This window comes from Bos mutus, chromosome 15, assembly GCF_027580195.1.
Source record: "Bos mutus isolate GX-2022 chromosome 15, NWIPB_WYAK_1.1, whole genome shotgun sequence".
Lineage (NCBI taxonomy): Eukaryota > Metazoa > Chordata > Mammalia > Artiodactyla > Bovidae > Bos > Bos mutus.
Window position 1 is genome coordinate 49,024,469 of NC_091631.1, and position 16,544 is coordinate 49,041,012.

General features: G+C 51.2%; 1 protein-coding gene across 1 annotated transcript in view; it reads right to left on the reverse strand.

Moving 5' to 3' along the window:
- Window positions 1-4,318, reverse strand: part of POU2F3 (POU class 2 homeobox 3) — a 91,301-nt gene extending 86,983 nt beyond the window's left edge. The window contains exon 1 of the mRNA XM_070383203.1: window positions 4,188-4,318. Coding sequence (XP_070239304.1) covers window positions 4,188-4,215 — 28 coding nt within the window. The 5' untranslated portion in view covers window positions 4,216-4,318. The remainder of the gene's footprint in view (window positions 1-4,187) is intronic.
- Window positions 4,319-16,544: the final 12,226 nt, after the last annotated feature.

Here is a 16,544-nt window from a genome sequence, read left to right on the forward strand (position 1 = left end):
CCAGCAGCAGCCCCTCCTGACACATTGGTGAACCAGGATGTGTGTGTGAACCTGTAGGAGCAGAGTCTGAGGGGCAGCACTTCCCTAGGCTGCAGGCTCAGTGCCCACAGTGTCCTGGACATCCCGGGCCCAGGCGATGCTGGGAAAGCAAAAGGTCCACTCCCCTCTCTCCTACGGTTCATTTTCAACTCTTCAGAAGGGACTGGAGCTCCTCCTGACTTCTCCCTCCCACACCCACTGCTGGGGGCACTTCTCCCAGAGGCAATTCAAGGGGCCCACCGTCCTACTTCTAAGCTAGCCATGTTTCCAACTCTGCTGTGGAGGAGTCAACCCTCACCTCTACTTCAGGAGAAATGCACATCCTCTCATGAGACCTTGGAAGGACCCTGGGGTCCCGAGCCGTAACTGGTATCAGTCTGTGAGACTTGAATCTTCTTTCCCAACCCTGATGGGGAACAGCTCACAGTGAGAAAAGGGGCAAAACAAGAGGTGCCCTGGGACTAACTGAGTGTCCCCCTTAGGCTGAATTCCACTGTCTCTTCTGTCTCTTCTGCCTGAGGTTTTTGATTCCTTTTTTTTTTTTTCTGGCTACACTGGTCTTTGTTGCTGCGCATCAAATTTCTCTACTTTCGGAAAGTGGGTACTGCTCTCTAGTTGCCGGCTATGCAGGCTTCTCGTTGTGGTGGCTTCTCTTGTTGAGGAGCACAGGCTCTAAGGCGAGTGGACTTCAGTGGGTGGGGTACACGAGTTTAGTTACCGGATCTTCGTGGACCAGGTATCAAATCCCTGTCCCCTGCACTGGCAGGCAGGTTCTTAGCTGCACCCCCAGGGAAGCCTTCTGTCTGACTCTTGTCTACCCCTCCACCTGTTTGGGGCCTGGGAGGGAGGAGCCCCTCTTTGGCTGGGGTGCCCCCCTGTCTGGTGACCTCATTCATGCTCGAGTGTTTGAGTCGAAGGAGAGGCGCTCTACAAAACACAAAGTGCTGAGGCCCCAGGCAGACCTGGATCACAGCTGGCACCCAGGTTATCTGAGTGAAAAGATGGGCTGGCACAGGGGCTGACATGCCAACGGAGCTGCTAGGTGGGGAGCTTCAGGGTAGCCCACACCCCACCCCAAACTCTTGTAGTAAATCAATGGAGGAGGAATCCACAAGGGCTCAGACTGGGGATTCGAAGGGCAAGTGCTGTTTATAAAGTACCCACAGGACACAGGACCACTGGGAGGGGAAAAATAGGGTTCAAAAGAGACCAGATTTCAGGATTTTCCTGGTGGTCCAGTGGTTAAGAATCCGTCTTGCCAGCCTGGATGGGAGGGGAGCAATGGATACATGTGTATGCATGCTGAACCTCTGCTGTCCACCTGAAACTATCACATTTTTAATTGTCTATACTCCTAGATATATATATAGGAGTATAGACAATTAAAAATGTTGTGATAGTTTTAGGTGGAACTATATATATATATAATATATTTATATTAAACATTATATTATATATTTATATATATAATTTATTATATATTTATTCATTACATATAAATTTATTGTGTGTGTATGCATGTGTGTGTGTATGTATATATATATATGTGTATATATATATATATATATATATATATATATATAAATAAAAGAATCCACCTTGCAATGCAGGAGCACGAGTTCGATCCCTGGCCAGGGAACTAAGATCCCACATGCGGTGGAGCAACTAAGCCTGCACATGACTAGAGAGTCCATGTTCTGCAATGAAAGGCCCTGAGTGCCACAACTAAGACCCAATGCAGCCAAATAAATATATAAATAATTTTAAAAAAGAGAGAGAGAGACCAAGTCTCCGCAAAGAGGATCCTGAACTGAGAGACCCGAGAGAGGGTCCCACAAGGAGACACTCCATAGACGGACCCTCCCTCAGAGACCCCACAGCAGGGCCCTCATTGAAGGACCCTAAAAAGATGACCTTGGAGGAAGAAGCCCACTGAGAAGACCCAGCAAAGGGAACCCTCAAATGGAGACCCACTCAGAGAGGCTTCACAGAAAGTCCCAAACTGAGCGATCCCTTTGAGGTGCTGTCGAAGGGGAACCGGACACCACAAAGGGGCCAAGAAACCTCACAGGGAGGCTGGACAGCCCCAAGGGGAGACAGGCTGAAGAAGTGGGCTGGGGAGTGGCAGCAAGCAGCTGTAGAGAGATGACTCAGGTTGCCCACACCGAGTAGACGCAGACCCCACCTGAGGAGGCAGTGCCCCTCAGGTTTAGCTTAATCACCCCTCGGTGTCTGCCTGCAGGGGACAGGGCTGGGGGAGGTGCCGGGCTTCTGATAAGCATCAGCCTGGAGCTCTCTCCCAGGCCAGGCAAGGAGGGCTCGGCCTCCTCACCTCAGCCTCACCCTCTAGGGCTCTCGGCAAGATCCTCTTCACCCTCAGACGGCCTCCCTGCTGGGTTGCAGGGTCCCCCCTCCTCCCACTTCCCCCAGAGAAGGAGCCTCTAGAAGACAACGAGGTGGAAAACCCCCAGGAAGTCTCTGATCTTCCTGAGGTCTTGCTCCCCATGTGTGCTGAGGCCTTCTTGGTGGGAAGTGGAGGAACGAGAGCCCAGGATAGGCTCCTGGCCACGTCCAGCTCCGTACTGGTGCTTCAGGATCTGGAAATGGACTTTCCCCAAACATTGGATGATACCCAGTTGGATGGCTCCTTCCGCCTCACTGAGCCCTTCCTGGCACGTCCTGGTGCCCAGGGATCCACTCAGAGTTAACACCTCCCTGTCAGCTGGCTTTCTCTCAGCCACATCAGGACTACGTCTGGGGAAACTGGGGTCCCTGGGTCTCCCCTGTGCATCCACTGCTGCTTGATTTCAGGACTGGCCGCTCCAGGAAAAGGCCAGACTCTAGCCTGCCGTGCTCCTTGGGTTGGGTCTTGAAAATTGCTTCCTCCAGAAAGAAGAGCAGGTAACAAAATTCCACCAACAGCCCTGAAGTCCTTAATAAAGGCCATGCATTGGGTGCTGCCCCCTTTAAGAGGCAAGTCGCTGGTTTGAAATGGCCAAACCAGGCTCAGCTTTCTTCACCTGGAGTCCTTCTCTGCTCAGGCCCTCAGACCTCCAGAAGCCCCACTCCAACACCAAGTCCAGCCTCTGGTATTAGGAGCCCCTGTCCTCCCCCGGATGGGGAAGGAGGGATCAGCAGGGTGAATGGAGAGGGCCCTGGTTCACTCCGTGCTCACAGACCTTTCATGCAGGGGAAACTGACTCCCAGAAGAGTATTTCTATGGCCTAGGTTCCCACCCCTGGGGAGAGGAGAGCTTGGAATCTAAATCTATGGGACATGGAACAAAGAACACAGGAACTGGGTACCCCTGGGTCTCCGCTGCCATGCACCCACTGCTGATGTATCTCTCACGTCCCCTCTCAGACAGAGAGATGGAAGGACTTCCCACAGGCCCCTGAGCAGGCTACTTCTCCGGTGGGGTCCCACAGAGCTCCGGCCCAGCCCCTGCACATGGACTCCCCAACCCCGCCGTGCACCAGCCTGTAACACCACCTAGATCCACAGAGCTGGGGAGCAGGCACACCTTCATGGGGTCTGCTCCACCTCCTCTCCCAACATACCTGAGGACAGGTAGACTCCCCTCTGATATTCACCAGACGTACTTCCGTAAGCCCTAATCAATATAGGTGCGTTGTACCAGCTGCCCGGGTTGTGCCTGTGTAAATGCCCAGCTCTGTTCGCTTCTCCTAGGCACCCCTAGACGGCACAAGTGTCCATTTGGCCTCTACTTCATATAAATGCCGGGGACACCAAACACCAACATGTGGATACAAGTACTTCCCTCACTTTTGCACTCCCAGGTCCACACCCGTGGTTAAGCCAGTGAGCCACCCTTCTGCAGTAAGTGAACAGTAAGGCAACTTCCCCGAGCCTAGGACAGCCCAGCACGCTCAGGTCCCACATAGCTGTGGCTCTTGGGGTGCTGCGAGCCTTCAGAAGCCCTGACACCCCTAGGCTGTAGCTTCTACCCGCATTCTTCCCCCCAATCCCCCAGACGTTCCAGGCGCCCGCCCGCCCCGGGTGACCCGCTGTCCACACCGCCCTCACCTGGCCGCAGGGGAACAACACCCCTGAGAGCGGGGCCCCTGTCCTTCGTCCCCTCCCGCACGCAGGGACACCTGTCAGAGCTCGCGCCCTCCGCCCCTCACCTGGGTGCATGGGTTCCAGATTCACCATCCTGCCCCAGGCGGGGCCAAAGCCAGCTTCCCCCCAGGCCCCTCGCGTCTGCCCCAGCCGGGCCCCAGGGGAAGCCAGGGTCTCCTGCCTTCTGTCCCCGGCCGCCACCGCCGCGGGAGCCGCCGCCGGAGCCGTCGCCGCCGCCGTCGCGCGCTCCGCTGCTCGCTCGCGGCCGCCCGGGCAGCACTCGGCGCGGCGGGATTGCCACACTCCCCAGGTGAGCACGCCGCGCGGCGGGCGGGGGCCGCGGGCCACGCCCCCTGGCAGGGCCCCCGCGCCTGGCCCCAGGCCCAGGCAAAGCAGCGATTTGCATTTGGGGAGCCGGGGGCTGGCGGAGGGGGCAGTCCGTGCTGCCGGGGCGGGTCCCGACCCTGCGGAACACCTGTCCGCCCCAGACCGGCCGGCGGCCTCTTCCCACCGCACCCAGGCTCCTGGTCTGGCTCGTCCTATTGAGGAACCCCTGGAGGATTAACCAGCGGGGGCCTGAGCTTTCCTCTGGACAGATGCCCCAGCTCTTGGAGGAGTTCTGGTGTGTCTGGAGAAGCCACGAGAGTGTGCTGGCAAGAATCTAGAGTTGGAATTCTACCTCTCAGCCGCTTGCCGGCTGTGTAACACGAGAGGAAGCTCATCACCTCCCTGAACTCAGTTTACTCATCCATAAAATGGGACAGGTGCTAATCTTAACTGCATCTAATGATAGGAACCTAGCAGGTGGCCAAGCTCACCTAAGTCCCCATGCATCCTCATCTCCTCCTGGGACCTGGATGGGTCCCAGCTAATTATCACGTTTTCTAGGTGAAGATTCTGTCTCTTGCCTGCTCTATCAGGTTCCAGATTGCTGTGAGGCTCTTTGAGAGAATGATGTGAAAGTTATTTATTGAGTGACAGGGGCTGTGGGAGCAGCCACCTCCCTCATGTACAGAGCTGGGAAGTGACTTGTCCAAAGGCAACACAGTACCCTAGTGATGGAAGGAGCCTGGCTGGGGGTAGGATCCTGGCCAGGGGTAGGTCTCTGGACTCCCACTCCATGCTCTCTCCAGCACCCATCATAGACTCATCCTCTGAGCTCCCCTACTCTTCTGCTCCACTCTTCAGGTCCCAGTAAGAGGTGCCAAGGTCAAGAGACGACCTGCCTATAAGCCTAGGAAGCTGGGTGCCCCCAGCAGAAGCAGCTCTCGCCTTGCTTTCCAGGCAGGTCTCCCTATCAAGCTGCTTACAGAACAGATCTTGGACTTTTCTGCCTCTGTGCATTGTTTGCAGTATTTTTTTCCAGGTGGTATATCCACTCACCATCCACTCCCATAATCCCCGTCATAACATCCAGAATTTATTGAGCTTTCAGTGTGTGTCAGGCAGTGTGCTAACCAGCACTTTAAAGTCACTTGATCTTGTTTAGTCCTCATAACAACTACACATTGGACTGTTATATTTCCGTTTTACAGATGGGGAAAATGAGGTTTAGAGGGTTTAGCTTGCCAAAGTTACCCAGCAGTAAGTAACAGGGCTCCTATTTGAAAGCTCTACACTCTGTTCCCTCTGTACATAATTAAGATGCCACCTCCTTTCTGAAGTTAGAAGTTACATGATCTGTTATTAAATTACTGTAACACTTCAATGTTCCTAATAGCCCTTGTGGCCTGTTCTGTAGGACTTTTCTTATTCTTCCTCCTGGCTGTTAACTGATTGTCTTCCCCACTGCACCAAATACCATGTAGGGTACATGTCAGGTGTCAGAAAGGGCTCAGTGGGGGCCACAGTAGCCCTGCAAGGATAAAAAGTGTTTAATAAGCACCTCTTCGGGTCCATACAACCACTCACCCCCTGTCTCACCTTCCGCTCCTCTCCCCACCCTTGGCAAGAAGGCAGGAGACTTTCTTCCTATTTCTTCTGGCAGAGGAAAGAGACCAGTAGCTTTTTGGAGGCCTAGTGAACCCAGGGATGTCCCCTCCCCCATCTGCCTCAGGACACTGCCAGGCTGTCCCTTCCTTCCCTTCTCTTTCCTCTCCTTTTCTTTCCCTCCTCCACTTCAGGTTTGCCCCAAATCTGAGGCCATTGCTTATCTACAACTGCACTTCACCTACCATCATCCTAGAAAAATGCCTGCACATAGTTTATATACCCCTGTGTGCTTGCAATTTCCATATCTCTATTTGCATACTATTTGCATAGCCATGTGCACCAGGGGTCTGATTCTCTGACCACCATTATCTGGAACCTCTGTCTCTTTTCTATGTGCAAAATTACATTTCTTTCTGGGGCTTTACTTTTCCAGAAGCCAGAGGAGCATGTACCTAATGACTTCTAAGGGACTTCCAGCTCTAGTAGCCTAGGATTCTCGGGTCCTGGGGTTGGGAGGGGGTGGAACTCCTGGGGATGGGGCCACTGGGGAAGAGATGGGGCCTTATGGGGCCTTATAGGTTCATAGTTGGAAGGACAGCTGTGGGTTCCAGACCACAGGAGGGGAGATTGTGTGCAGGAAGGGAGATTGGATGGAGGATGGGAGGTTGGGGGAGAGGTGGTAGACAGGACTTCACCTTCATTCATTTACCCATTCATTCAATAAATATTGACTGAGCACTTCCTATATATCAAGGAAGTTCTCCATGCTGGGCATATGCCTTCTTACTTCATCCGCACACCTTTAGGAGAAGCATACAATTTTTAGATTTCTTTTATGGATGAGGAAACTGAAGTTCAGGGGGATTAATATAGCTAGGAGATGGGAGAGTTGAAATTTAGACTAGGTCTGCCTGACTCCAAAGCTGGTGCTTTTAATCCTGCTGTCCAACGTCTGAGCCTGTCTCCTCTTCTCTTCTTTTCCTTTCTATGATCTTATCACTTGAAGTAGAAGGAATCTAGAAACAATCATACGAGGGACTTTGAGGGACCTCACCGAGGTCCACAAGCAGGGAAGACTTGCCCCAGCTTTCCAGGTGGCTCAGTGATAAAGAATCCACCTGCCCATGCAGGAGACGCAGGAGACCCAAATTCAATCCCTGGGTTGGGAAGGTCCCTTGGAGAAGGAAATGGCTACCCTCTATTCTCTTGCCTGGGAAATCCCATGGACAGAGGAGCCTGGCAGGCTACATTCCATAGGGTCGCAAAGAGGTGGACTTAGCTGTGCAACTGGGCACGCACACACACAGGACTTGCCAAGGTCACACAGCAAGTGTAGGAGGAGACCCTATTCTCTCTGCTCCTTCGTCATATGTTCTTCCTGGGTCTTTGAAAGTTGGGTGGGGTGAGGGGCAATGTTGGACACTTTTTGTTCCTTCTTTCTGACTTGCTTGATGATCATTTCCACTAGATGAACTGGAACAGGTGTGCAAAAGACCCTTTGTCCCTCCCTCCTTCATGGAGACTGTGAGTGCTTCTATGGAACACTCAAGAGTCTCCCTGAAATCAGCTCTCTGAGTTCTGGGCAGATGGCAGGTGGTAGGCCCCAACCCCTGGGGCTTAATACTCACTCCATTCCTCTGTTTAGTGTGGAAGAGAAAAAGCTGTGGGGAGAGGAGAGAGATAGGGAATTGCCTGGAGGTTGGAAAGGAACAGAGAGAAGAAAAGAGAAAAGAAGCAAGGACAGGAAATTTCAGTGCCTTTGGACATCAAAAGCACCACATGCAAATCACATGTAAATTTTATGCAAATGACCCCTTCCTCCTCTACCCCCACCCCCTCAACAGCTGGAGGGCTTTTTCAGAAAGCAGCCAAATCTTTGCTCCAAGATCCTGTTGTCCCCAGATTGTGATCAACTTGGATCCCTCCTGGGGTCCTTCTGGTCCTCCTGTAGTGACATCTGATCCCCTCGGCCGCACCTCTAGGAAGTCACTAGCCCCCCAGCCCCATTTCTACTTGAGCAAGCTGTCAACTTCTTTTGCTTCAAGGACAGAAGGCTCTGGGAGTTAAGTCTACCCTTCCAGACACATTTCTGGAAACAAGCTTTACCCCTGGAGAAGATGTTCGGGCAGGGAGGTGGGGCCACAGCCCTGTTCCCCACCTCAGCAAAGTGGACTCCTTGGCTGCAGGCCCTCGGGCTCACTCTCATTTCCTGTCATGTCAGCTGGATTGAGTTGTCAGGACTGGGAGAAGGGTGGAGAAGCCAGGCAGCCTGGAAGGCCACCAAGTAACAAGTCTCATCTTGTTCTTTCTGTCTGCCAGATGGGCTGTAGGGCCCAGAGTGTAGGGGTGTGGGGTGGGGGGTCAGCCCCCTGCCTTGGGGTGACCACAGGGAATGAGATTCAGCTCAGGCTTCCCACAGGAGCAGATGGAAGGAAGACAGAGGCCAGGAAGAAATCCTGGGCCTCTTTTAAAATCAGACCTAGAGTCCATCTGATGGCACCATTGCCAGGAGGCGTATTGGCAGAATGGGACTGGAGGGGGTTAGTGTCGGGATGACAGAGTGAGAGGTGCTCTGGGAACCAGAGTAAAGCAGCTTTCTCGGGAAGTGGACAGGAGAGGCCGTGGTGGTCAGGACATAGCTGTTCCCTGCCCCTGATATCCGCAGTGCTGACCCCCAACCCCAGTGCTGAGCCCCACCCCCTCACCCCCTACCCCCACCCCCGACTAGGGGGAGTACACACAAACTTGCCCGCTTTGCTCTCGAAGTTCTTAAATAATAGATCATAATATATGTATTTAATTTTAAAACAGCCTAACAACTCTGATGTCCAATGAACTCTTTTGACCTTGGGGCCAGCATTGGTCCAAGGTCTGGCCACTCTAATCACATCTTCTGCAGAGCCATGCCTCAGTGAACCCACCAGTAAGTTTCCCAGTCCCCCTGCAGACTCAGGGCAAGTCTAAGCCCAAGGCGCCCTCTTGTGGTGATGGGAGTGTGATCCTGACTCGAGCCCTCACCCCACCTGCTCTTCCAGGATTCTGGAGAGGTCTCCCCAGTGTCTCCTGTGGTGCCTGTCCATGTCTGGGGGAACCACAGGCAAGGGCCCCAGTTCCACACCAGTTGGAGATATTGAGTGTTAGTTTCGGGCCGCTGTAGGGTCTTCTAGTCCATGCTTCCCATCAAAGGCCAGACTTCACCATGGAAAGCCCAGCTGGAATCATCCAGTCACTGCCTTGGGCTGTCAGTCCTTTTGCTGGACAGCTCTGCAGGTTAAAACGTCCCACCTCCCACACTGCCCTCTGGAGCATCTGAGCTCCATGCCACCCACGCACATAGGAGGTCAGAGCCCTTTGTGTACCCGTCCATCTAGAGCTGAGAATTGAGTACCCCCTGGAGCTATGCATTAGGCTAGGGGCTGGGAATGCAATAGAGACCAGGCAGTGTCCCTGACCTCAGGAAGTTCATGGCCTGGTGATGCTTGCGGACCATCCTGGGGCAAGTCCCTCATCCTGGGACCTGTGTCTCAGGGAAACAGAGGGGACTATAGGGCCCACAGGGCTTCCCAGGTGGTGCTAGAGGTAAAGAACCACCCGCAGCCAAGACAGGAGATGTAAGAGACATGGGTTAGATCCTTGGATCAGGAAGATCCCCTGAAGGTGGGCGTGGCAACCCACTCCAGTGTTTTTGCCTGGAGAATCCCATGGACAGAGGAGCCTGGCACGCTATGGTTCATAGGGTTGCAAAGAGTTGGACATGCCTGAAGCGACTTAGCACGCACATGGGGCCCACAGAGGGGCACACCTTACCTGAATCTGCCGGTAGGCATCAGGAAAGCCTTCTCTGAGGCAGGGACATCTAAGCAGACACCCCCGGCAAAGAGGAAGGAGGAGGAATGGAGTATAAGCAGTACAAGCAAAAGGAACAGCATATGCCAGGAGGGTGCGTGGCACCCTGGAGGAGCCCACACAGTACAAGCCGGCTGGATCACAGAGGACAAGAGGTGGAAAACCACAGGCAAGGGATGGCGATGATATTTGCACAGGGAGAACTTTGAATCGGGCCTAACTTAGGTGGAAATAATCCACTGGTTTCAGGAGCAGGTGACTTCTGCTGATTGCAACACAGCCTAGGCTTGAATGCCACGGCACGGGGCGGGAGCGGAGGAGGAGTCTGGCAAGAAGGTTGACTATGAGGGCACAAGGAGAAATAGGGCAGAGGTGGAGCGGGACTGGGGCTTGGGGTGGTTTTGATTTCTTTTTTAAATGGGGAAGAGTTAAAAACCTTCTCAGGGCAGACGGGCAGGAGGCGGGAAAGAGGGAGATGCAAGGGGAAGAGAGGGGAGTTCTCCAGACAGGCAGGGGGAGCCTGGGATTCAGAGCCATGGAGTCGGGGGAGAAGGGACATGTCCCCACCATCAGGACAGGCGGGAATCCTGAGAGGCCAATGTAGAGGCAGCGGCTAGAGAGGCTTCTGCTTCTGGAGTGCAGGAGAAGAGGGGGCTGTGAGTGCAGGGTCCCTTCACCCCACCCGCTACCCCTGGGAGTCCACACATTCTCCCAGCAGGAGACACAAGGCAGGAGCCAGGACCCAGACAGTGAGACCACCGTCTCCAGGCATGCAGATGCCACCCCAGAAAAGCTCTGGGCCCTAAGGTAGCTGGTGATCTGCCTTCTCTCCCTAGCTTCACTGGAAGCCCCCCTGAGGTCTGGGCTTTCTCCCAAGGATCAAATAGGCCTGTGCCATCCATGTTACTTTGGCCCTCTTCCCATCCACTGTCCATTTTTTCTGGGTCCCCATCTGGGACAGCTATTGTCGTCAGGATCTCTACAGGAAAACAGTCAGCCTGACTCAGAGGTCCTTTGATGAAGGAGTGCTTATTTACAGAGGTGCCAGTGGCCTATGGTCTTTCCAGTAGTCATTTACGGTCGTGAGAGTTGGACCATAAAGAAGGCTGAGCGCCGAAGAATTGCTGCTTTCAAACTGTGGTGCTGGAGAAGACTCTTGAGAGTCCCTTGGACAGCAAGGAGATCAAACCAGTCAGTCCTAAAGGAATTCAATCCTGAATATTCATTGGAAGGACTGATGCTGAAGCTGAAGCTCCAAAACTTTGGCCACCTGATGTGAACAGCTGACTCATTGAAAAAAACCCTAATGCTGAGAAAGATTGAGGGCAGAGGAGAAGAGGGTGACAGAGGATGAGATGGTTGGATGGCATCATCGATTCAATGGACATGAACTTGGGCAAACCCCGTGGGATAATGAGGGACAGGGAGGCCTGGCGTGCTGCAGTCTATGGGATTGCAAAGAGTTGGACACGATTTGGTGATTGAACAACAACCGTGGGGTTAAGGGACACTGAGAAGCTAGGGCTGAAGAGGACCAAGGAGGAATGGTGATCTAGGAGCCCAAGGAGGTCTGGAGCCTTGGAGGGAGAAAGCCAGGGGCCAGAGCTATGGTACCAAGGAAGCCAGGGGCAGGGAATCCAGGTCTCAAAGCTCTCATCCTGCCCTATGACCTCTGCTGCTTCTCCTGGCTGAGCCACAGGTGAGGGAACCTAGGTCAGGCTGATCCAGAGGTTGGAGTCCTGGGACACAAAGCAGGGCAGCGGGAGGTAGAGAATGCCCGGGCCCAGGAACAAACAGGGAGCCAGCATGGCCAGTCACCTCTCTATGGTCACTTGTTCATATAGGAGAATAAACTTGTAGAATACTCTGATGCTTCTCATAGTCAAAACACCAACACTTGGTGATAATACAAAGTGATAGCAGATGTGGTGGTGAATTTTCTGTGTCAGCTTGGCTAGGCTACCTTGCTAGTTGTTTGGTCTAATATTAGAGTAGGTGTTGCTGTGAAGGTATTTTGTAGAAATGATTAATGTCTATTGTACAGTCAGTTGCCTTTCAGTAAAGGAGATGATCCTTGATAATGTGGGTGGGCCTCATCCAATCAGTTGAAAGCCTTAAGAGCAAAGACAGGTTTCCTGGAGAAGGAATTCTGCCTCAAGACTCAACATGGAAATTGAGTTGAGTTTCCAGCGGCTGACCTGCCCTCCAGATTTCAGACTCAAGGCTGCCACATCAACTTTTGCCTAATCTGCCAGCTGCCAGGACTTGACTGGCCAGATCCCCAGTCTCATGAGCTAAAACCAATTAGTGTGTGTGTGTTTACCCTTGAACAAGATGGATTTAAAGAGCCTGAGTACAGTTGTCTGGGGATTTTTTCAATAGTAAATACTGTAGTGCCACACGATCCACAGTTGAATGTGAGGATGCAGAGCTGCGGATACTAAGGAACCATGGGTATGGAGGGCCAACTATAAATCATACTCAGATTTTTTAAAAAATGTTTATTTATCTATTTATTTGACTGCATCGGGTATTAGTTTCAGCATGAGGGGTCTTTGGTGGCGGCATGTGGGATCTTACTCCCCGACCAAGGATTGAACCTGTGTTCCCTGCATTGCAAGGTGGATTTGTAACTACTGGACCACCAGGAAAGTCCCCCATACTTAGATTTTTGATTCTGTAAAAGGTCACTCTCCTAGCCCTTGCCTTGTTCAAGGCTTAGCTGTATATTTGTTGTTGTTCAGGTGCTCAGTCATGTCCGACTCTTTGCAACCCCACGGACTGCAGCATGCCAGGCTTCCCTGTCCACCACCATCTCCAGGAGTTTGCTCAAACTTGTGTCCATTGAGTCAGTGATGCCAACCAATCATCTCGTCCCTCTTTCATCCCCTTCTCCTTCCGCCTTCAATCTTTCCCAGCAACAGGGTCTTTTCCAATGAGTCAGTTCTTCATATCAGGTGGCCAAAGTACTGGTGCTTCAGCTTCAGCATCAGTCCTTCCAATGAATATTCAGGACTGATTTCCTTTAGGATTGAATGATTTGATTTTCTTGCTGTCCAAGGCACTCTCAAGAGTCCTCTCCAAAACCACAGTTCAAAGGCATCAATTCTTCACTCAGCCTTTTTTAATGTCCAGCTGTCACATCCATACACGACTACTGGAAAAACCATAGCTTTGACTATATGGACCTTTGTTGGCAAAGTGATGTCTCTGCTTTTTAATAGGCTGTCTAGCTGTGTCATAGCTTTTCTTCCAAGGAATAAGTGTCTTTTAATTCCATGGGTGCAGTCACCATCCACAGTGATTTTGGAGCCCAAGAAAATAAAATCTGTCCCTGTTTCCATTATTTCTCCATATATTTGCCATGAAATGATGGGGACCAGATGCTATGATCTTAGTTTTTTGAATGTTGAATTTTAAGCCAACTTTTTCATTCTCCTCCTTCACCTTCATCAAGCGGCTCTTTAGTTCCTCTACACTTTTTGCCATTAGGATGGTGTCATCTGCATATCTGAGGTTATTGATATTTCTCCCAGCAATCTTGATTCCAGGTTGTGCTTCATCCAGCCCAGGATTTCGCATGATGTACTCTGAATATAAGTTAAATAAGAGAGTTGACAATATACAGCCTTGACATACTCCTTTCCCAATTTGGAACCAGTCCATTGTTCCCTATCCATAACTGTTGCTTCTTGACCCGCCTACAGGTTTCTCAGGAGCCAGGTCAGGTGGACTGGTATTCCCATCTCTTTAAGAATTTTCCACAGTTTGTTATGATCCACATAGTCAAAGGCTTTAGTGCAGTCAATGAAACAGAAATAGATGTTTTTCTGGAATTCTCTTGCTTTTTCTATGATCCAATGGATGTTGGCAATTCGATCTCTGGTTCCTCTGCCTTTTCTCAATACAGCTTGTACATCTGGAAGTTCTTGGTTGACATACTGTTGAAGCCTGCTGCTGCTGCTGCTGCTGCTGCTAGTTGCTTCAGTCGTGTCTGACTCTGTGTGACCCCATACACGGCAGCCCACCAGGCTCCGCCGTCCCTGGGATTCTCCAGGCAAGAATACTGGAGTGGGTTGCCATTTCCTTCTCCAATGCATGAAAGTGAAAAGTGAAAATGAAGTCGCTCAGTTGTACCTGACTCTTAGCAACCCCATGGACTGCAGCCTACCAGGCTCCCACATCCATGGGATTTTCCAGGTGAGGGTACTGGAGTGGGTTGCCATTGCCTTCTCCACTGTTGAAGCCTAGCTTGAAGGATTTTAAGCATTACCTTGCTAGCATATGAAATGAGTTCAGTTGTGTGTGTGTGTGTATCAACTGTATATATATGTGTATATATCAACTGTATGTGTGTGTATATGTATATATATATATATATATACACATATATCAACTGTATCACATACATATATATATCAACTGTATGTATATATTTATGTGTGTGTGTATATATGTTTATATATTTACCTATATATGTATATATGTTTGCATGTATACACATATATAATCTGTTCTCTTTCTCTGAAGAATCCTGATAGAGCAGCAATGTGGGGAAACGGGGCCTTTCACACACTGCTAGTGGTAATGTAGAATAAACTGGAACAGCGCCATCTGGAGGTGATTGTACAGTATCTACCGAATACTGGCCATAGGAACCAGTCACAGGAAGCAATTCAATTGCCCAGCTTCTCTGGTGGCTCAGAAGGAAAAAGAATCTCCTTGAAATGCAGGAGACAGGGGTTCGATCCCTGGGTCGAGAAAGTCCCCTGGAGAAGGGCATAGCAACCCACTCCAGTATCCTTGCCTGGAAATTCCGTGGACAGGAGAGCCTGGTGGGCTACAGTTCATGGGGTCTCAGAAGAGTGGGACACAACTTAGCAACTCAGTAACAAGTCAAAGGGCCAACAATTTACAGTAGGATGCCCAGCAGCCACTACATGGTGAATGCCAGTGTTTGGGAAGATGCCCTAGAGAGGCCCTCTCTGTTAGTGAGCAATGGAACTGGGGTCTTGGAAGGTGGTGAAGTCATCCAGAGATGGGACTGGGCCGGTACCCACATTCCTCATATGCATTGTTAGCCTCAAGCTTTGCTTCTGGTGAGCATTCCCAGCCCCACTTTTGGCCAGATTCCTCTGTGGCTCCACCCACCCTATCCAGGTGCCTTGAAGACCCTGGGCAGAGGAAAAGGCTTTGGGAAGAACACCTCCCCTGCTTGTCCCCCGGCAGGACTGAAGCTGGTCCTTGAAAACAGGTACAGAAAGAGGCATGTCCACTTGAAAAGGATATCTCCCCACCCCTCAGCCCCTAACTTGACCATGGCCAAGCACACCTGGCTCCCTGCACAACTCTCTGACCAGCACAATTCAAGGAGCAGCAGCAGACTGTTCTGGGGGTGCTGGGGAGAATAATGGGGCAACCCAGCAAGCCCCTTTCCCTCTGCAAAGTCTGTGGGGAAGGTGCCTCCCTCTAAGGAGTGGTGACGCCTGGAACTTGCCCAACCCTGAAACACTCCAGTCTCTTCCCTGTGCTCACATGGTCCCCTCTACCTTGCCAAATCCTGATCAGCCTGCGGTCTCAACCTCTTCCTATCCCATCCCATCCCAGGAAACCTTCCCTAATCAACTCAGCCACGCACATCCCTCCTCCTTGGAAGTCCTCAGTATCTGGCCCAGCACTTCATATTACAGCCTCTTTATACTAGGAGATACTCTGGAAGTGAAGACGTCCTTCAAGATCCTTGGCTGGGACTTGCCTGGTGGTCCAGTGGCTATGACTTCACGCTCCCAATGCAAGAGACCCAGGTTTGATCCCTCATCAGGGAACTAGATCCCATGTGCTGCAACTAAGAATTCACATGCTGCAACTTAAAAAAACAAAAAAATCCTGCATACCACAACTAAGACCCAGCACAGCCAAAATATGTAATAAATATTTTTTTAAAAGTAAATGACTTTTAAAAAGATGCCTGGCTTAGTTGTCTTGGGTTTATAAATGAGGAAATAGCTGCTCTTCTCATGAACAGTAATAATATTAATGGCAGCTAGCACAGTGAGCATTCTCTCTGTGAAGGGCACTTAACACATATAAATCCACTGGAGTCTCACAATTAAGCCCATTTTGTAGCTGAGAGAGCTGAGGTACAGAGAGGTAAAGTAACAAATCAAGACTGCACAGCAAATAAGAATCATGGCCAGCAGTAGGCCCATGAAAAGATGTTCAACCTCGCTAATTGTTTGAGAACTGCAAATCAAAACTACCATGAGGTACCACCTCACTTCAGTCAGAATCAGTTCAGTTCAGTCGCTCAGTCGTATCCGACTCTTTGCGACCCCATGGACTGCAGCATGCCAAGCCTTCCTGTCCATCACCAACTCCCGGAGTTCACTCAAACTCATGTCCACTGAGTCGGTGATGCCATCCAGCCATCTCTTCCTCTGTCGTCCCCTTCTCCTCCTGCCTTCAATCTTTCCCAGCATCAGGGTCTTTTCCAATGAGTCAGTTCTTCTAATCAGGTGGCCAAACTATGGGACTTTCAGCTTCAGCATTAGTCCTTCCAATGAATATTCAGGACTGATTTCCTTTAGGATAGATTGGTTGGATCTCCTTGCAGTCCAAGGGACTCTCAAGAGTCTCTTCTCCAA